The sequence below is a fragment of the Phascolarctos cinereus genome, unplaced genomic scaffold (assembly GCF_003287225.1).
Source record: "Phascolarctos cinereus isolate Bilbo 61053 unplaced genomic scaffold, phaCin_HiC Scaffold_2;HRSCAF=192, whole genome shotgun sequence".
NCBI classification, from domain to species: domain Eukaryota; kingdom Metazoa; phylum Chordata; class Mammalia; order Diprotodontia; family Phascolarctidae; genus Phascolarctos; species Phascolarctos cinereus.
This window is the reverse complement of record NW_027555625.1, coordinates 250,598,521-250,620,583: the sequence shown is the minus strand read 5'-3', so window position 1 is coordinate 250,620,583 and position 22,063 is coordinate 250,598,521. Positions and strand designations below refer to the sequence as shown.

Genomic DNA, 22,063 nt, shown 5'->3' with positions numbered 1-22,063 from the left:
AGGAATTTTTGTCATCCAAGCAAGGACATGTCTGTCTCCATTCTGTTCATCATTACTAATTGATATATTGCTTTGAAAGTGCTCTCTTTGTTTAGTTATGCACTTTCTCCCTCATATTACAGACTCCCTTAAGGGAGAGCTAGGTTTTCCTCCAGAAACTAATCTCTACCCCGTCCATCTCAGGGCAGGACTATGAATCTTTCTTCAGACTAGTCCCCATCCCACTGCCCACCCCTAGGCTAGTTCTGTTTCTCCTTCTCCAGACTGGCTTTATTTACTCTCAAAGACAGAGCAGTATCTACATTTCTCACCACTTCTCTTCCCCACCCCTATCCTAGGACTCTGTATAAAGGATAGCCTCTATAATGTAGAATGAATTGGTCACCTTAATGATACTTCAGTTGAGTGTTCTTCCCCAATTCAGCCTGGACTTACTGTTTTCTCAGGGCTAGAGCCAGAGGCCAGGGCATAGGTGAGTCTGTAGTGCAGAACGTTGTCATTAGGGGGTGTCCAGAGGATCCGAAGGCTGCTGGGAGTCTCTGAGGTTAGCACAAGGTTCAAGGGTGGATTCCTGCTCACTGTAGCAAAGAACACAGTGCCTTGGAAAATGAGGATGGGGCTGCCTAGAGATGGCAAAGGTCACTAAGGGACATGGGCTCATTTTACCAATCTTATGAAAATAGCAAGGGACAATGAGATGCGGACTACACTCGAAGTAGTATAGTGGGGATGAGGGGAGGTAGAAAGATGGTGCACCTTGATTTAAGGGAATCTATTAGGCTACCCTCTGAACTGCTTATTTCTGCCTCTGTAACTTTTTGTTCTTGCAGTTCCTTCCACCTAGAATGTTCTTCTCCATGGCTATTGCCATCCCACAAACTAAAACTTAATTCTAGACACCTCTCCGTTAGTCCTTCCCTGATTACTCCCCCACATTATGATCACCCCTTCACTTAATTATATATTGTTGCGACATTCTGATTCAATCAAATCCCACAAATATTTAATTAAACACTTAGTATGTGCAGGGAGGGCATTTTGTTAAGCACTTGAGAATCAGATAAAAATAAAATAGTTCCTGCCCCCAAGGAGCTTACATTTTATTGGGAGATATAATAAGGGAGAAGATAAAAATGGTATAGGGATTGAACTTGTTATTTCTTTGGTATGTTAACACCCAGATGATAACATTCCCTTTTTTCAGGTCTGCTCTTCCTATGCAATTTACATTCTACTTACAGAGTTGCCTAGAGCAGAGAGGTTAATTGTCTTTCCCAGAGTCTCAGCCAGTATGTGTCAGAGGCAGAGATGGAACTCTGGTCTTCCCAGTTTGAGGCCAGCTCTATAATCACTACATTATGTTGCCTGATTAATATATTCATGGTGAATTGAGGGAGAGGAGAAGGAGGGAGTATTAACAATTATGAGGAGCAGGAAAGGTTTCCTATAGAGATGACACATGAGCTGAGTATTGACGGTAGTTAAGGATTCCCAGAAATGAAGGTGGAAAAGAAGGGAGTCCATTCCAGTCATGAAGTCAGAGATGGAATGTTGAGTTGACAAAATAGCAGGTAAGGAGGTAAGTTGGTTTGGCTGGAATGCAGAGTGCATGAAGGATTTTTAATGAGGCCTGTATTGCCATTATTCATTCATTTTCATTAAATATTTCTATCTTCTACCTCCTGTTTTTCAATGCAAACATCCCTGAGAGGGACCTCACACTTAATCCACACTGTTCAGTGAATGAGTTTATATCCAAGACTTTTGATAGGAAGGGTTGGGAAGTATTAGGCAATAATTTTGCCAAGTTCCAACTCTAGAGCTAACCTTGATTCTAACTGTGAAGAGGCAAACAGAGGAGTGTGTATTTGATCCTAGAGATAATAGGGAGCTACCAAAGCTTCTTGAGCAGAGTGAGATGGTCAGACTTGTGCTTTAGGAAGATGACTTCAACAGCTAGGTGGAGAATGGATTGGAGAGGGGAGAAACTAGGAATCTGGTTAATTGGTTGTAGTCTTTTGTGTTAGAAGAGGACCAACTGTGTCTGATTGTGGCTGATCAGACCCAGGCTCTATCACAAGTCAGGTACAAATAGTCCATATGAACATTTGAAATGGAGATGGCTCTAAATTTGCACATACTGAGCTACTGCAATTTTGCTTTGCTCATAGGGTACAGCACTTTCCTTCTTTGACAAGGGCACAGCATGCTGGGTGGTCCCATGTTTCCCAAGTCTCATAATCAATTCCAAAGCTCTTCAGACAGACTTTGAGAGTGTCCTTGTGTCTGTGTTCTTATATCTTGTCCCTTGTATCTTCTGACCTTCATGTGAGTGTTTGCTTTGTGTGCATTCTCCATAAAATAGTCTTTTAGGCAAACGTATGTTTGGCATTTCAACAATGTGGCCAGCCCATCAGAGTTGCACTCTCCGCAATAGAGTTTGAATTCTTGTCATTTCAGCTTGAGACAGCTTGATTGTGTCCAGCACCTGATTTTGCCAGGTGATCTTCAGAATCTTTCTAAGACAATTCAGATGGAAGCGATTCATTTTCCTAGCATGGCGCTGGTATAGTGTCCATGAGGTCAGCACAATGGCTCTGTAGACCTTCAGTGTGGTAGGCAGCCTAATACCTCTTCTCCTCCACACTTTCCTTTGGAGCCTCCTAAACATTGCTAGCTCTGGCAACGCATGTATCAACCTTATCATCTATGTGTACATCCTTGGAAAGTATACTGCCAAGGTAAATGCCAAGGTAAAGGTTACCCACCTTATTCAAAATTTCTCCACTTGCTGTAACTAATGTTTCCATGTATGGATGGTGCAGTACTGGCTGGTGGAGAACCTCTATTTTCTTGGGGTTAATTGTTAGGCCAAAATTAACACAAGCAGTAGAGAATCAATCCATACTCTGGTGCACCTCAGGAATCTAATCTCTAGGAATCCAATTAGGGGGGCTATTATATAAGCGGGAGGTGATGAGGGACTGAATTAGGGTGATGGCCATCTAAGTAGGGAACAGATGATGTGAAGGTAGAATCAACAATATTCGCAATATTTGATTAGATATGAAAAATAAGGGGTGGGGAAGAGTCGAGAATGGCAGTAAGATTTTGAAACTGGATGACTGGAAGTATATTACTTTGACTTTCATGTGTTCATGTTCTGTCCCCTCAACCAGACTCATAGACTCATAGAATGTTAGATCTGGGAGGGATCTTAGAGATAATCACTTCGCAATTAGGGAAATGGAGGTTCAGAAACAACTTACTTAAAGTCACACATAAAATTAGTGGCAGAGCTAGACTTAGGTGCTAATTCTAGCTCTGTGACAAACTCTGTGTGATTTTTGGTAAGTGACATATTAATATAGACTGCAAGTTCCCAGAAGAGTAGGATTATGTATTTTCCCTCTTTCTCCTCATCTTGGTTCTTAGCCTAGGGCTTTGTATACAGTAGGTGCTTGTTGAATGAATACATAAACCTGGTCTTTAGAAGGTCCCTTGACAGCACAAGAAATTTCATTACAAAACACTAAACTCCCAGCAGTGAATGTAGAAATCTTCAACTATCTCCAACCATCCCAGGGCAGCCTCTGGAGAGACTTTTCTGCCATTATTACCTGCCTGGCCCACCCACCTGAGCTTACACAACATGAAGTATCTTAACCCCTGTAGTTGATAGACAATCCTGCGTGTCACAGGCTGGAATCAGGGTTCTGTCTCCCTAATACCAGCAGTACCTTCAGGCTCCCAGACATAGAAACTTTCCTGAAAAGCAACTGCAATTTTTCCTCCAGGGAACAAGGAAGAAAGAAGACAGAAGAGGGCAGATTACAAACATGCCACATCCATTCCATGGCCAGTGAAGCCATTAGGCAGAGAATATTAATTAAGAGAATCTTTGGGGGGAGAAGGTCTTTAAACATCATATGCCATTTCCAGTGAATAAAAACCAGTTTTCAGATAAAGTGGTTCCTCTTATTTTCCTAAGTGCTCTGTGTGAGTAAGCACTTACATGCTTAGAGAAAGCTTCACCTACTGTTCAGGTTAAGTGGAAAATCTGACCATAAACCAGTCATATTCATTAGACAAAGTTCATGTTGTAAATTAAGTGCCCTGGAACAAATTAGCCTTTTGGCCTCCTAAACTGTGCAAGATCCCTTTGGAAAACATTGAACCTAAGAGCTGGAAGAGGCCCTAGAGATGATCTAAATGAACCCCCTTATTTCACAGAGGAGGGAAGAGACTTTCTCAAGGTCAAACAGTGAATAAGTGACAAAACTTTCTGCCAAGATGCAATCAAAGCTTTCTTATTTGTGTATAGTATTTCATTAGTGGATAAGCTAGGGTATAATTTTAACCTCAGACTGGCTTTCCCACCACATTTAGAAAATACCAGAACCCTCTTTTCCAAACACCTGCCTGTGTAAGGAATATACTTGATTTGCTATCCAAGTCACTGGGGATTGAGGCAGGGTTGGGAGTAGGAGCTGGGGGGGTCATATAGCCTATCCCAAAGTCCAATAGAAATAATTGTTACATTTAAGAGTGTGCTGGAGCCAGCTCAAATCAGCTCTGGAAGTCCATTGTTTAGTTTCCAACATGAGCATTTACACCTTGAAAGTCAGCAATTACTATAAATCAAGGCTAAATGTTTTATTCTATTTATTGTTAATAATGCAGAGTAAGCTTGAAAGTGTGTAGGAGTACATTTTTTTCAGAGAGTTGATTGTTAAACATTTACCAACATACCTTGGTTCATATTACTATACAATCATCAAAAGAGAGTGTGTGATGGAGATTACGTTCTCCAAGGCACTGTATTATCCACATCCTTAATCTCTTTTCACTAGTGTGTATGACAGAGTGTATAACAGAATGCCCATCATCATACCATGATCATAGTGTGGTTTAGTATATTCCAGGGTGTGCTGGTAAATGTTTAACAACTAACTCTCTGAAAATATGCATTCATGATGTACTTTTAAGTTTAATCTGCATTATTACCATTTTCTTCATCACTTTCTTAGGTCTGAACAATTAGCAAAACAATAAATCAATCCCTGATTTGTAGCATTTGCCCATTTTGGAGGTATAAAGACTTACACTGAAAATTTAACAGCTGGCTTTTATGCCCTTAGGAGCTGGCTCCAACAGGCCTCTGGTTATATTTTATATACAAGTATGTATACACCATAGACTCTGAGCTGTGGTTCTAGTCTTATTTGGGCAGTGTCTCTTCAGTGATTAAAAAGTAGAATTTATCACTTACTTGGAGTATATCTGAGGGATACTGTGTCACTGCGGGCCCCATCTCTGTAATAGGCTAGGATGGAGATCTCATATTCTGCATGCTTCCCTAGACCAGGCAAAGTGGCAGTGCCTAGGTTCCCTGGGACAGAAATCTGTGGTGAGAGAGAAAAAGATGGAATGAGGGATAGAGAGTACATTCTCCCAGACACTGGGGTTGACTAATTTAGTGTGTGTGTGTGTCTACCTACAGAGGAGATCTATCCAACAAAGAGATGCTGGATCTGGAGGTTCCTGATTTTTAGGGCTGAATTCCTCCTGTGCAGAGCAGGCAGGCATGTGTGCTGAGAGAACCTGGTGTATTTGGTCTAGGCCAGGGAAAGATGGTGACTTTACTCTATTGACTCGTTCTCTGGAACAGTAGTAGTCTAAGCTCAAAGATACTTGGCCCAAGGGCTTGGTCTTCAGGGAGGGGTCTGGCCAACTCCAGAGAGCTGCCTACTTTGTCAGTGGGTCCTCCTGTCATGGGATAGGTGTTTGGTTTTTTTTTTGAGAGGGGAAGTCAACTCGTGTATCTCCTTTGTATTACAGATCTTTCAGACCCTGTTCCCATAGTGCTCTCTACCTGGACCCCACATCTTATAGTTGTACCTCATAAGCTTTTCCTTCACCCAAGGGCATCCATTTGATCTGATAGACCACCACACCAGAAGCTGCAGCAGCAGCCCACTCCAGCCGGACATCATCCCCTGGCAGTTCGGTTACTTTTAAGTGGCTTGGGGCTGGAACTTTTCCTAAAGGGCAGAAAAAGGAGGACAAATCTTGACCTTGAGTTTTGCCATTCCAGTGCCCACTGATCTTGCTCCCTCTTTGCTGTTTCCAGCTGCCTGTGAGTAGGTGCAGAGCAGATGGCTGGGGAGCTCAACAGTACCCTGACATCTGGCCCCAACTCATACTACAGCCCTCAAATAACAGCATTCTGGGAATCCAGGGTCTGGCAGAAATCTTTGTAATTCACTGATTTCATGATCATTATTAGACTCCTGGGATAACAGGAGCACGTGGTAGGCAGAGTTGGAGTCAGTAGACAGAAAGGAGACAGAAATAGGCTTCTATCTCCATAGGAGTTAAATAGATCTGTGAGACTCCAATTTTTCCATCTACACCCATCATGTCATCATTTTCCTCTGTCTTTCCCTAAATTTCAGGAGACTCCATTTAGATTGGGATAAAGACTTATCTTATTTTCCTAGGACTTAACCTTGTTTTTCTAGAATCTTGTCTCACAATCTTAATGTTTCTAACTTTCTGCATTTCAATTTAATTCAGTAAATATTTATTAAGCATCTCTGAATCTAGATTCCTGCAATTCTGTGATTCTATCCTCATAAAGGATGTTCTCTCCCCAGAGCAAGCAGAGAATTTGTAATAATAGCTTATATTTATATAGGGGTTTAAGAGTAAGCATTTATTATCCCCATTTTAAAGACAAGGAAACTAAGGCTCAGAGATTAAATTACTTATCTGTGATCACACAACTGTTTAATGACAGATAAACCTAGTTCGCCTGATTCCAAGTTCAATATTTTTTTCCTTGTGCTATGCTATATATCTATGGGGATGTATCAGGGAGATACTTTGTCCTTTAGCTTAGAAAGATCTCACTACCTCACCACAGCCTTCTGTTCACTCACGTGTGGTCACTCTTCCAGTGAGTGTGGAGGAATCACCTTCTTTGTAGATTGATGTGACACTGACAATATATGAGGTAGAGGAGGATAATGGGGCCAGCTTGACAGAAGAGGCATTCCTGGAGACATCTATCTACAAGGTAAAGGAAAGCTCTAGGCTTCCACAGCAGTCTAGGCTATAGACAGTCACTCCCACCCCCCAGGGAGGATGGGGCAGCCACTTGAGGACCATGCAATTTACTTCCCCTCCCAAAGTCAGTGAGGCCATTCACAGGAGTCCAGGCCACTGGATGTATCCCAAGGTTCACACATATCCTTCCCCCAGAAAAGAACTCATAAAATACGGTTTATAATGGATGGGGGTACATCTCCATAACTTTGGATTACTATTCCTCTGTGTAAAAAGTCCACAGGACAGAGTCTGTAGTTGTCATGGTATATTTCTGTTACTCTTTGGGGTATTTTTTCCTTTGTAGGTTAACTGAAGCCCTTGTCTATATTTAACCCTTGCAATTATACCTGCATATATGATGACTCACCTCTTGTCACCTCTCCCAGTGGCTAATAGGAGGCTATAACTACTTTGTTAGAGTATACATGGAACCATACTGACCAAGATTATGAGTTAGTCAGGCAAGGGTAGTGATTCCTGATTGGTTATGCACTTGGCATGCATTGTAAAACTCTGTAGTAGGAAGGGGCAGCTATATGGCACAGTGGATAGAGCACCAGCCCTGAAGTCAGGAGGACCTGAGTTCAAACCTGGACTCAGACACATAACACTCACTAGCTGTGTGCCCCTGGACAAGTCACTTAACCCTAATTGCCCTCACCAAAAAAAAAAAATAGGATTAACAAATAAAGCCAAACGTTGAGGGGAGCCAAGTCATGGTAAAGACAGGCCTAGGAATAGAGCAGAGTAGTTGCAGTGGATGAGTCACATGAAGATGTCTTCCTGAGAAGATAGTCCACAGGGGCTAAACCCCAGATAGGCTTGAAAGAACCTAGATATTCGATAATACTCATAAGCTTAAGAGCTACATGGACATCTAAGTAGATTTCTTTCATGCACTTTGATCACATGTAACCTCATAGTGATAATTCTGAATTTATTCCATTTTCTTATAAATAAACCCTGGAAATAGCACACAATCTCCTATAAGAGTGTGTCATAGAGGGAAGATAGAAATGAGGATTAGAATCTTTGAATGATAAAAAAAAATGATCATAAGAGGAACTGGAAACCAGGGAGCTTAGAACTAGTAAATCACATTTTTAGGGCACAACTACATTTAGGCTAAAAAATTTCCCAACTTCTAAGCTTCAGAAGCATGTCCACCCTTCCCTTCCTCTGTACTGTTTCCTACTGCTTCCCTTCCCGTCCTCCTACTCCAAGCTTCTCATTCTACCATCCCACGGTGACCTAACAAGTTGTCATTCTATGTCATTCACCTAGATTAAAGAAAGCATCATTCATTCCAGAGGAGTGGAGAGCTGAAGAAAGAAATCCAAGGAGGCCTGCAGGTTGTTCTATGGGACCCTCTGGGACTCAACCCTAGCATGACTGAGATCATATTCTCCTGTTAGATGCTCACCTCCCCAGCTTGGTTCCCTTCGAGTGAGACATAGGACACGTGGTACATGCGCACCACCCGTGATGATGCCTCCCAGTGGACTCGAACAGAGCTGTGGCTGACCTCAGAGAAGCTCAGGTGTTTGGGGAGATCCAAGGATACTACAAATTCAACATCGTGTACTTAGTTAGTGAGCATGAGGATTTGGGTTCTTTAATACATATCTTTGAATGTGCCTTCTAAGTTAACATACTAGGGTTGTGTTAGATTGTGGGGATAATTTGACCAAAGAGGAGACAAATCTGAAAGGAAATATCTTGTTCTGATCCCTCCCTGCATTCCTATGAAAGACTCCTTGACAGCTCTCCTTTTGTAAGAGGGTAATGCCTGTTAAGGAGAAGATGGAGGAAGGACAGGTAGCTGTCCAAAGTTTGGAGAAGGGGGGTGAAGTCAAAAGGACAAATAAAAAGGGAGAAACAGAGGATTTGTGAAAGAAGAGTCATCAGGATGTCACTCACAGGTCTTGACTCGGATGCTCTGGGGTGCACTGACTTCCTCCCCAAAGAGAGCATACACAGCAATGCTATATTCTGTGCCAGGAGCCAGACCTTCCAGCAGAACTTCAGGATCTCCCACTCTCACCTGGAGGACAAGACTTCAATGTGCTATTGTGGTGGAAGGTTTGATCAAGCTGAGCATTCATCACCCTCACCCCAGGTCTCTCCCCTTCCCCACTACCATCTTCCCCATCATTTGCTACTAACTTGCTGTGTAACCTTGGTAAGTAAGTTTCTCATTCTGGATATCAGTTTCCTGATGTATAAAATGAGGGGGTTAGAATAGTCCCAGCTCTAAAAAAAAGAAGACTAAGTCTAAACCTCTCCTTCCCACTATCATTCCCAAAGTATGCTCATATAGATTGGACTGGTCTGGACCACTCTGGAAAAATCAGTGGTTGGGTTTGGCCTCAGGACTCTAGCAACCAGTTCAAGTGAGGGTTCCTGGGGAACAAGCTTGCACATACCTCTTTTCCTCCTTCCTCTTCCTCTTCTACTTTCTGCTCTCTAGGGGAAGCTGATGAAGTGCAGTGAATCAGGTACTGGGTAGCTTTATTTGCAGGTTGCCAAGTCAAGTGGATACTACTGTGGGTCACGCTGAAAATGGTCAGTGAGCTTGGTGGAGACAGTGGTACTGTCCAAGGAGAGCACAGTGTCAGAGAGAGGCAGGACAGGTTGGCCCCACATTAAGAAAACTCAAAACAGAAATCAATCTTACAAAGGGGATGAATGGGGGTGGAGGGTAGGGAGATAGTGATGAACATTATTTGCATGACAGTAATAACCTCAATTTCAATAGTGTTTTAAGATTTATAAAGCCCTTTCCAAATAACCTCCCTGTGAGGGAAACAATACAAGTAGTATCCTCATTTTAGAAATGAGGAGGCTGAGGCTGAACCACGTGACTTATCCATAGCCATATAGAAAGCTAGTATTGCACCCAGTATTTGAACCCAAGTTTACTGAGTTCTCTTTACACTATGCCATAACACCTTCTCTATTGTATGAAGTGAGATCTGCCTGCACATTCATGGCATCATGCCATGATACCTCCTCTACTGTATGAAGTGAGGTCCACCTGTAGAGTCATAGTTTCAAGTGGGGAAACTGAAACTCAGCAAGGTGCTATGTCTTGTCCAGGGTCACAGGGCAAGTCAACAGGATCCCTCCACTCCCCGCTCCCACTACCCAGTCCTAGACCCTTCCCCCTGGATAACACTTGCTTGTATGACTTCTAGAATAGGACTAGATCCCCTCACGAGATTTGGCATTATAATAACTCTCCCACAGCCTAGAGAAGAAGCTAAGAGCTTCTTAGTATTCAAAGATCCCTGGATCCACTTCATTAAAGTCAAAGGTAAGGCCTAGCCACAGAGCTACTCCTGACCTACATGTAGTCACAATGTCCCGGAGCCCCTCTCCATCACCATCCTTATAGACAGGAAGCACTGTAACCAAGTACTCTGTGTTGGAGGTCAAATTCAGCAGCTGGGCAGATGAGGCAGCCCCCTCCACTGTGACCTGGAAGAAAGACAGGTAAGGACAGAGCAACCTTACTCTAGGGCAACAGTGGTGTTGGAGAAGGCCTCTCATATAGCATGGTGTAGTTGAAAAGTACTGGACTGGGGGCCAAGGCACTTGGGTTCCAGCCCCAACCCATCTAACATCTCTGGGCCCCAACTTAGAAATTTGCTAGATGATCTCTAAACACCCCTCCAGTTCTAATGCCTTGTAATTTTTTTTAAGTCTATATTGCAAACTTCAATTAATCAGAACTCAAAATTCATGACAGTCCAACTTTTGGGAAGCTGATCTATGCTCCAGATTAGGACTCAGAGGCCAAGATTTATTCTATTGATAGGGATATGAGGCCAGTCTAAGGCCAGGGTTGCGTCGGTCAAATGAAACCCATATCTGAGGACTTTAGGACTAGCTCTAGTTATGCCAAATGAATATAAGCAAAGAGTGAATGAACTAGGGATACTTATCCAGTTATTTGATTATCCTAGTTCCTGGTTTCCTCTCCTAACCACTGTCTCTTTCGCCCAGACACCCCCTATCCCACCAATGAAGGGGACAAAAAGAAGGCAAAATGTGAACTTGACCTCTGCCACTAGTAAATGGTTCTAACCAAAGGCCAAGATGAATCTTTTGAATTTTTTGCAGGTTTTGATTATCCATGTTCTCCTGGCTCCTCTTACCTCCATGGGTGTGCCACCTCTGGAGGGATGATATACAATCCTGTACTTCCTGGCAGGCTCTAGAGGAGGGGTCCAGGCCAGGCGGAGCCCTGTGGCTGTCACCTCCGATACAATCAGATTTGTAGGGCTTGTGTGAGGCCATCTGTTAGCCGGGACACCTGCAGGTGAGCATAGGGGAGGGAAGTAGGTGGGCTAACTCCCTCCCATGTGCTCCTTCCTCAGACCCAGAAAAAAAATAGATCTCCAAAATGTTTCTCCATTAACAATTCGTTCAGCTCCCTCTGGAGGTCATTTCTAGAACTGGGAGCTGGGTATGGAGGGAAAAAGGATAGAAAAAGAGGTTCCTCCTTCACCCACTGGAACAATCTTTCTCTCTGTCTAGTGGATGCCATATCACCACAGTGAAGTCATTGCTTGGACAGGGGGGCAAAGCTGTCAGCAAACGTATCCCCTCACCTAGGTCCGTGCTCCGGCTTCTCTCTTGGATCTTCCAGCAAAGGAGTCGGGTGAGTCTTTTGGTCAGGTTGCCAAGGAGATGGAAATCCTGGACATTGTGAACTGTGACATCCAGGGGTAGAGAGGCCAGGTGTGTCAGCTCAGACTCATCAGCATTCTTCACTCCTACACAAAGAGAAAATCTGGGGGTGAAGTTGCTGGGTGTGCCTAAGAACCCTGCTCCTTCCATGTTGTTGAGTCATTTTCAGCCATGTCCAACTCTTCGTGACCCCACATGGGGTGATTTGACATTTCCTTCTCCAGCTCATTTTACAGATGAGGAAACTGAGGCAAACAGGGTTAATTGACTTGTCCAGGGTCACACATCTAGTAAGTGAATGAAGCCAGATTTGAACTCAGGACTTCCTGACTCCAGGCCCAACACTCTATATACTGTGCCACCTAACTGCCTCTGAGGCTTTCTCTTATTTTCTTTTCCCAGGTTATCTTTCTCTTCCCATAAAATGCAGAGAAGGCTCTGTGTACCTCCCTGATAACCTTCTTTGTATACTGCTTTTTTTTTTTTGCTTTTAGGCAATTGGGGTTAAGTGACTTGCCCAGGGTCACACAGCTAGTAAGTGTCAAGTGTTCGGTTGGAGGCTGGATTTGAACTCAGGTCCTCTTGACTTCAGGTCTATCCACTGCACCACCTAGCTGCCCCTCTGTACACTGCTTTTAAAAGAAAATATGAAAAGGAAGGAAGGGAGGAAAGGAGAGAAGGAGGGAGGGAGGGAGGGAGGAAGGAAGGAAGGAAGGAAGGAAGGAAGGAAGGAAGGAAGGAAGGAAGGAAGGAAGGAAGGAAGGAAGGAAGGAAGGAAGGAAGGAAGGAAAGGAAGGAAGGAAGGAAAGAAGGAAGGAATGAAGGAAGGAAAGAAGGAAGGAAAGAAGACAGTCTGTGTCCTCAAGGAACTCATATCCTAACAGGAAGAAATTACATATATAAAGGAGTAGCGGCCAAGGAAGGATGTGTTTTCATCTGGGAAGACCCAGGAATGGGCACTCTTTTGACTTCCTTTACAAAAGCAATTGTAATGTTGATTGATTACAGTTCTTAGAGCAAGACGAAGAGCAGGAGGGGATGGTGTGTACATGGTTTGGGATAGTTTGAAAAATTGCAGGAAAATAGTTTGCATATGTGCCTCATCTTCCCTACTAGATTATGAGATTCCCGAGGGCAAATATCACATCTTCTCCTTCTTTGTTTACCACTCAATGCTGAGCACATGGCCTCAAACACAGTAGTGTATTCTACACTAGTATTTTGGTGGATCTTGTAGATGAGAAATTCTTTTCCAAGGTAGAGCTTCAGTTTAGCAAAACTGTCTTGATAAGAAAATAATTGAAAGTCTCAAGGGCATATGTCCCCCAGGGCTCTGTCCTAGGCTCTCTTCACTTCTCTATACTGTCTTGCTCAGTGATTTCATCAGCTTCCATGGGTTCAATTATCATCTCTATGCAGATGATTCCCAAATCTATAGGCCCAACTCTGATCTCTCTCCTGAGCTCCAGTCCCACATTGCCAACTGCTTCTTGGACATCTGAAACTAGTTGTCCTATAATTATTGCAAATGTAATATGCACAAAACAGAACTCATTGCCTTATCCCTAAAAACCTTACATTCATCTCAACTTGTCAATTACTGCTGAGGGCCCCAACATCCTCCCAGTTACCCAGGCTCACAATCTTGATGTCATCCTCTACTCCTCATTCACACACCCCACATATCTAATTGTCTGTCATTTTAAATTAAGTATTGTCATTTTTTGGAGAAGAAAATGGCAAACTACTTCAGTGTCTTTGCCAAGAAAATCCCAAATGGGGTCATGAAATGTCAGACATGACTGAAATGACTGAACAACAAATTGTTTTTTCTACCTTCCTCATCACATCTCTTGAATGTGTCCCCTTCTCTCCACTCACACCATCTACCATAACCTTCTTTAACACTGTTGCAGGCCATTATCCCTTCATACCTGGACTATTGCAATAATTTTCTTATTCATCACCCTGCCTCAGATCTCCTAATCTCCTATCAATCCTTGATTATGCTGCAAAAGTGATTTTTCTAAAGTGAAGGTGTGATCATTTCACCTTCCTACTCAATGTCTATTAATTCCCTATTATATCAAGGATCAAATGCAAAATGCTGTTTGGTATTTTAAGCCCTTTACAACATCACCCCTACTTGCCTTTCCAGTATTCCTACACTTCACTCCCCTCCACACACTCTATGATCCAGCTCTGCTGGCCTCCTCTCACATACATTGTAGGACTCCATTTCCTGACTATTTATTCCCCATGCCTAGAATTCTTTCTTTCTTTCTTTCTTTCTTTCTTTCTTTCTTTCTTTCTTTCTTTCTTTCTTTCTTTCTTTCTTTCTTTCTTTCTTTCTTTTTTTCTTTCTTTCTTTCTTTCTTTCTTTCTTTCTTTCTTTTTTTTGCTTTTAGGCAATTGAGGTTAAGTGACTTCCCCAGGGTCACACAGCTAGTAAGTGTCAAGTGTTTGGTCTGAGGCTGCATTTGAATTCAGGTCCTCCTGACTTCAGGGCCGGTGCTCTATCCACTGCGCCACCTAGCTGCCCCCCACCCCAGAATACTTTCTCTCCTCACCTTTGCCTCCTGGATTCCCTGGACTCATTCAAAAGTCAGCTGAAATCCCAACTTTTGCAAAAGGAATTTTTCAGTCCCTTTTTCCCCTTCCAAGAGCCTTCCCCTTGAGATTAACTTTGATTTACACTGTATATATGTTGTATGCACATAGTTATTTGCATGTTGTCTCCAGAATTAGAATGTGAGCTCCATGAGATTGGGACCATGCTTTGCCTTTCTTTGTATCTCTAGTGCTTAGTAAAATCCCTAGCACATAGTAAGTGCTCAATAATTGCTTATTGACTGATTGACTGATTGACTAGTTGGCTGACTGACTGACCTTAACCCACAGAATCACAGAATATTCAAACTGAGCGGTGGCTCAGGAAAAGCAAGTCCAATCCCCTTATTTGCAGATGAGGAAATGAAGGCCCAAAAGGTAAAGTATCCTTACTCAAAGTCACACAGTAAGTAGCAAAGCTAAGACCGAAACCCAGATGCTCTAGTTTCAATTCCAATGCCCTTTCTACTCTACCACACTTGCCTCCCTTTTTGTTTACATTGAGCTTCATGGAGTTTACTTAAACAATTATTATTATTACAAAAATAATGATAGTAGCTAGTATTTATATGGTGCCAATTATTGTGCCAGGAATTGTGCTAAGTGCTTTATAAATATCACCTCATTTGATCCTCACCACAAAATTGAAAGGTAGGTGCTTTTATTATTCCCACTTCACAGTTGAGATAAGAAAAGGTTAAGTGACTTGCCCATAGTCACAAGCTAGTAAGTATCTAAACCCTAGATTTGACCTGCATTCTGATTCTGGACCTAGAACTCTATCCACTGTACCACCTAGCTACCTTAAGCAAAGTGTCTGACCCTCTATCAGCGCCACCTCTGTTTTTCTGCAGCTGTCAGAGAAGAAGAAATGATCGTGTCTGGGACTGTCAACCAGAGGGACAGAATTGTAAGCAGAAGAGTGGTGGAAACTTCTTGCCTGCTGAATTTAGCCCTATCCTGTTCTACCTGCCCTAAACCCTAGATAACTGAGGATCAGAGATCTAAATCTGGGAAGTATCTCTAAGGTCATCTAGAACAATATAGAACCCTAATTTTATGGATGAGGAAACCAAGTCCCAACAAAGATTAAGTGACTTACCCAATATCACATATAAAGTCCAAGGTCGGATTTGAATCCACATCCTCTGACCTCATGACCTAGCATGCTGGCTAATAGAGCTAGCACCTTTCCACTGTACCATTGGGCAAGAAAGGAATCTCCAAAGGTTGCATTAACCATTCTCTCTCTGTCCAAAGACCAAGCTGGAACTAGAACTCTGATCTCTTGTGACCCCTTATACCATCCCTTGCTCTCCAAAGGTTCACATTCTTTGGTTTTACTTTTGAGGAGAGAAAGCAGGAATCTTTATTCCCAAACAGTATGCATGCATGTTTGTGAAAAGAGAAAGATGTTCACAGAGGGCAAAAGGCAGGGAGAGACAGACAAAGATAGATAGAGCTACAGAAATAGACTCTGAGATAAAGACAGTGAAACATGGACAGAGCCAAATGTTCTTTTAAAAATAACATTCTTTCATTCCCTACTCCTTGGAGGTCCCAGCTACTCCCCTACACCCACGTCATACTAATAGGATCTCACACTAAGAGGCCAAATTGTGCCACAACTGATAACTATAATCACCTTCATTTGATTTACACTGTGTACAGAGACGCCTGGGGAGAGGTTGCTGTGTCTCTGTTTGTCTTATTAAGATAATTGCTGATCAGTGTCTTCTCAAAACAACACTCAGATCAGTCTGGAGCCAGAGTGCCAGGAATCGCGAGGGCACCACTGATAAATGTAATCCTTGGGACCAGACCAACCTTAAAAAGAAGTAAAGAAGGTGGCACACACTTAGAGTGTGATTTCAGAGACAAGACACTTCTTTTGCCCCATCTTTCTTTGTATTCCTAGCACTTGACATAGTCCTTAGCCCAAATGCTTGTTGACTGTCTGACTGAATAACTGATTGATGGACTTACTGATTGATTGACTATCCAACACTGTCTGTTTGAGCTGGAAGGCAGCTCAAAGAAAATCAAGTCTTCCCTTCCATCTGCTTGCCATTGGGACAGATCCCTGTCATTCTACAGCCAGAGAAAAGGCTTAAAATGCAGATACCCCTTGGAGAAGGAGCACAATGACTGCCATTAATGTATCAGTGAAGTGTCTAATGACAGAGACTTTCCTGTGATCAGATCTTGATGATAGTGATGGTGAGGGCTAGAGAGAGTGGGCTCCTAAATGGGGCAGAGGATGCCATGGAGTTGAGATAGAAAAAGAGATCAAGAAAAGCCTTCACCTCACCCACTAAATAATCCAGGAACTTGGACTTTAATGGAAAATAAAGAACATTAATACTCTGCACTTTGCATTCCCTAGAAGTAGGGGATTAATTATCACAGAATATCAGAGGTTTTTATCCAACCTCAACTACTCTCTACTCTCATAATGTGGCTGGTGGAAGGTGTCTCCTAAAAGGAGGTTCAAGTGCCAGCTTCTAAGGTATATCTTACCAATGGCAAAGATGTCCATGCCTAGGTCTTTCATAACTTGAGCAGCAAGTCGGGCATCATCCTGTGACTTGCCATCGGTCAGAAGAATCACCACTTTAACTGCCTCAGAGCGAGACCCAGCTTCAAGCTTCAGGTTCTGTTCTAGTACGTGAGTCAGTGCAAGACCTTTAGGAAAAATAGCACAGTCACAAACCAGTATGAATACCACCTCTTTCATGAGGTTAACCCTGAATGCTCCTGCCTACAATATCTTTTCCTTCTCTGAACTTCTATAGCACTTAGAATCAAAATTTCAAAATTTTGCTCTTAGGGTTATAGGATGATGGAGTTGGAAGGGAGACTTTCACACTTTACAGCTGAGGAAACAGGCTCAGAGAGGTTAAAATGACTTGACAAGGGTCACACAGGTAGTAAATGCTGTTCTGATGGGTTTATCTCCCCTCTCCAGCTTGAATTTATGTTCCCTGCAGTCAGGGATTATGGCTTGTCTTCTTTTCTATACTAGATGGATTTTATATCTGGAGAAGTATTTGCTAAAGGGCTGAAGCAGAAGTTACTAAATACTCCTATGTCTGGTGGTGATGAGAAGACTTTGACTATATTATCCCTTCTAGATACTTTCCCCTTCCTCAGTTCTCAAGACACTATCTCTTGGTTCTCCTCCTACCTGTCTGAATGACCTTTCTTGAAGTCCTTTGCCAGTTCAGTGTCCATCTCCTATCCCCAAAGCCTAAGGATCTTCCAAGGCTCTGTCCTGAGCCCTCATCTCTTTTCTCTCTATACTCATACCCTTGGCATTCTCGACTACTCCCAAGGGTTGAATTACCCTTTCAATTCAGATAACTTCACAATCTATGTATTCAGTTCTAATCGATCACCAGAAGTCTGAGCTTGCCCCACTAAATGACTGCTGGATGTCCTCTCAGCATCTCAGATTCAATAGGTAAAAAACAAACTCTTTATCTTTCCCCTAAAACTGTATCTATTTCTAAGTTCCCCTAGCTTGAAACCATAGCATTTTCTTTGACTTTTTCTCCTCCCTCCATATCCACTCAGTTGCCAAGTCTTGTTGATTCTCCTTCAACAATGTCTTTCACATCAGATTCCTCCTCTTATCTCTTGCCTGGACTACTGCAACAGCCTTCTAATTGACTTCCTTGCTTCCCATCTTTCCCCTTGCCAAACCATCCTTCACACAGCTATGACCAAAATCATGTTACTGAGGCACCTTTCCCACTTGACAAAAACAACACCAGAAACAGTAGCAGCAGCAACAACAACCTTTAGTGACTTCGTGGGACAAAACAAAAACTTCTCAGGTTGGCATTTCAGGCCTTCTACAACCTAGTTCCAGCTGTCTTTTTCAACTTTACCTCATATATATTGGTCTCTAAGCCTGAAATGCATGCTCTCCTTATCCTTGCCTATTAAAAATGTTCTCTTCCCTCAAGGTCCAGATCAGGTGCCACTTTTTCCATGAACTTTCCCTGATCCCTCCAGCTAAAAGTGATCCTTCTTTTCTCAAATCTTGCTAGAGCATTTTGGTCCTATGACATTCTACCTTGTATTATATGTTTTTTGTGCATCGTAGCCTAGACCTTCCTGCATTAGATTGTAAACTCTTTAAGAGCAGAGGTTTTGTCATTTTTCATCTTTACAGCCTTGTAGCCCTAGTACAGGGGCTTGCAATTAGTAAGCACTTAATGCATGCTTACTGAACTGAAATCAGATTTGTATCCTGAATTTCTTTTATTTTGGGGATCCCTTAGTGGATGCTCCAGGGAGAGAATAGTGGAAAAATTGCAGTCCCTGCCATAGGTAGGAATGCAAAATAGGCTAGTGGTGCCTTGGTGGGTCAACACACCTGGCTCACCTTCTGTGCATACTTATGCCCCTGATTGGACAGTTCAGATTAGTTACTAGAGGCCACATGTGACCTTCTAAGTCCTTGGGTACAGTCTTTTGACCGAGTCCAAGTTTTACAGAACAAATCCTTTTATTAAGGGGATTTGTTCTGTGAAGTTTGGATTCAATCAAAGGGCTGTACTTGAGGATGTAGAGGGCTGTATGTGGCCTCGTGGCCACAGGTTCCCCATCCCTGGTCTAGTAAGAGAGATAAGGACATACACATACACACACAGCTTAAAAGTATTTTTGAACATATGCAAACTAATGTGTGGTTGAATATGTAAATATATCATAATCTAAACAACTTATCTGATAGATAAAGAAGGTCCCCTTGGAGTTCACGATTTGCAGATGTGTTTAGAGAAGGGCATTTAAAAAGATGCAAGGAAGAAGGGGAAAGAAACAGCCCTCATTGTGAGTGATAAAGAAATGTTGCTAAGGTACCTGTGAAAGTGTTACCACCCTTGTAACGGAGATTTCGCACAGCCTCTAGAACTTCATCCTTGGTGTTGAATGAATTCAGGTCCCATTCAGTCCTGGGATCTCCACTGTATTGGGACAAACCTGAGAGAAGGTGAAGGGAACCACAGGTATGGGCAACTGGGAGCTGCATAATGACAGGGGAGACATGCTTCTGGACAAAATTACTTCCCTTTCATGCTACTTTCTTCCCTAAGTAGTTTCCCATGCCATTGGACATATTTAGTAGTAGCTTAATTTTTCTTTTGTTCCTGAATATTGCTTGGAGGTGATAATTCCCAATTTCTCCTGTAGAAAACCCACTGAGTTCCCTCCCAGATGGAAGATCTTATTAGAGCATAATATGGGTAGATTGACCATATCTCCAATTTAGAATTCACTTTTTTTTCCACTTCCATAGGTTCAGAGCTGGGCCCTTGCCCTTAGAGTAGGGGTTTTTAACCTTCTTATGTGATAGATCCCTTTGGCACTCTGGTGAAGCCTATGGATCCCTTCAAAGAAAAATGTTTTTAAATGCATAAAATAAAATATGTAGAATTAAAAAGACCAATTATATTGAAATAAATTTATCAAAATATTTTTTTAAAAAACTAGCTCACACCCATCAGGTTAAGAATACCAGATATGGAGGCAGGGAATAGCATTTTGTTTGCACAAGTACTCTTGGGGTTCCGTGAGGAAGAATGTGAAGCCCCCAGCACTTTGCCTTGTGGTTGATAAATCAGACCAATGTAGAAAGCAGTGTAGCCTCTGCTTCCTCTTGCTAATGAAGAAACTTCAGGAGTTCCCCCAGGGAAAGCTAAAGAAGGGGGGTGCTGCTGGTTGAAGTATCCACATTTGATGTCACTCCAAAACATTAAGCTGTTGTCTCCACTTATTCATCACTTCTGGTCTATGGGGATTTTTATTTTTAATTTCAAAATCTAGAGGAATCAAGCTTTCACTGAATGAGCCCCCAACTCCTGATTATGATTGTTGGGGAATCACAGCCATTATCACCAAAGACATGTGAAGGGCCAACAGGAGAACCACCTTGTACTTACCTATTCGGACTTTATCTGGGCAATGTGAAAAGGAGAGATGATGTTGGCCAGGAATTCTCTGATGAGCCTAAAGTTACTTCGGCCAATACTCCAGGACCCATCCACCAAGAATACTATATCCACAGGAATGGAGGTGTCACAGTGGAACTGAGGACCTTGGAAGATGGAGGCAGAGACAGCTAAGACAGAAGCAGTGAGATCAAAGAATTCTTTATCTAAGACTGAAAGGGACTTTATGGATTATCCTCTCCAACCTCTTCATTTTACCAGTGAGGAAACCAAGGTTCTGAAAGGATAAGTAACTTGTCCAAGGCCATATGAGTAGTGAGCAGCAGAGCTGGGATTCAAACTCACAAAGTCCCTTGGTTTCAAATCTAGGTATTTTTGCATTGTACCCATGTGGTCTGCAAGAGTGAGTTTGAGTAGGGCAATCTCAGAACCATGGACAGCTCCTAATGCTCCGCATGCTAGGCTTCTATACTTCTTTTAACTTTTAACTTTTAACTTTTCCTATGCAGGTACCCCTTCAAGTATCTCAGGATGCTTATATTATAAGGGTCCTGAAATGATTACAGTAGTTACTTGCCCAAAGAGGCTTAAACTTTATCCAACTACTTTCTGTCCTGATTTGTAGCAAAATACAGCTCTTTCATCTTGAAGAACTGCTGGACTGCTGGAGAAAATATAGTCCCAGACCTTAGAGAACCTCTCATTTCATGAGATGTATGCATGTATGCATGTATTCATGTGTGTGTGTGTGTGTGTGTTTTCTGTGTGTGCATGCATGTGTGTATTGTGTATACTCTATACATGTATAACATATGTGTATGTGTGCATATATACTGTAGTACATAGTTGTTTGCATTTTTGTCCCCCCCATTAGATTGTAAGCTCCTTGAAAGCAAGCACTTTGACTTTTTTGTACCCCTAGCACTTAGTATGGTGCCCAGCACATGAATGCTAGTTTACAATAAATGCTAGTTGACTGCCAGATATACACATATATTACACAATATATACATATTAACAATGCAATATATGTACATTGTATGTACATGTATGTGTATCTTTTTGTATTGTATAAGTATACATCTACATGTGTATATTGCTATCATTTCTCTCTCTCTCTCTCTCTCTCTCTCTCTCTCTCTCTCTCTCTCTCTCTCTCTCTCTCTCTCTCCTTGGCATTAGGGATACTTTAATATTATGGGAGAGGTGCAACCCCACCCAACAAATTCATATAGTGATTTAGGACCAAGCAGCTAACAAATAACAAGCATCTGTCTTTTCTCTCCTTTCCTTCCTAACATTTCTATCTTACTTCATCTAAGTAACTACCTTCTGTCCTGATTGGCAGTAAAATATAGCTCTTTATCCTTGGGATGCTGCTGGCCTGCTGGAGAAAATATAGCTCTGAACTCCGAAGGATGAGTCCCAACTTCTCTGTCCTGACTTTCTGGACCCAGTAGTTCTTAGATGTGCTGTACAAGCTTTGTTGTCATGGGGACTATCTCCAAGTGTCAATGGGTATAGGAGCTGGCTTTGAAGAATGCTTCCCTTGGGAGCCTTCAGCAGCTTCCTCTCTGACTTTTCCTGCTCCACATGGGGCAAGTATGGGAGAGGAAGGGTCCATAATGCAACTGAGTATCCTTTGGAGAAATCTGACAACAAGCAAGTGGGGCTAAGAACTGACT

General features: G+C 42.4%; 1 protein-coding gene across 1 annotated transcript in view; it reads right to left on the bottom strand.

Moving 5' to 3' along the window:
- The window catches only part of COL20A1 (collagen type XX alpha 1 chain), a 109,457-nt gene that overhangs the window by 31,919 nt on the left and 55,475 nt on the right, over nucleotides 1-22,063 (bottom strand). The window contains 14 exon segments of the mRNA XM_020981572.2: nucleotides 436-578; nucleotides 5,273-5,405; nucleotides 5,902-6,044; nucleotides 6,945-7,074; nucleotides 8,537-8,676; nucleotides 9,034-9,157; nucleotides 9,540-9,706; nucleotides 10,464-10,593; nucleotides 11,274-11,431; nucleotides 11,730-11,894; nucleotides 16,939-17,103; nucleotides 19,291-19,410; nucleotides 20,370-20,390; nucleotides 20,393-20,524. Of these exon segments, the coding sequence (XP_020837231.1) occupies nucleotides 436-578; nucleotides 5,273-5,405; nucleotides 5,902-6,044; nucleotides 6,945-7,074; nucleotides 8,537-8,676; nucleotides 9,034-9,157; nucleotides 9,540-9,706; nucleotides 10,464-10,593; nucleotides 11,274-11,431; nucleotides 11,730-11,894; nucleotides 16,939-17,103; nucleotides 19,291-19,410; nucleotides 20,370-20,390; nucleotides 20,393-20,524 (1,871 nt within the window).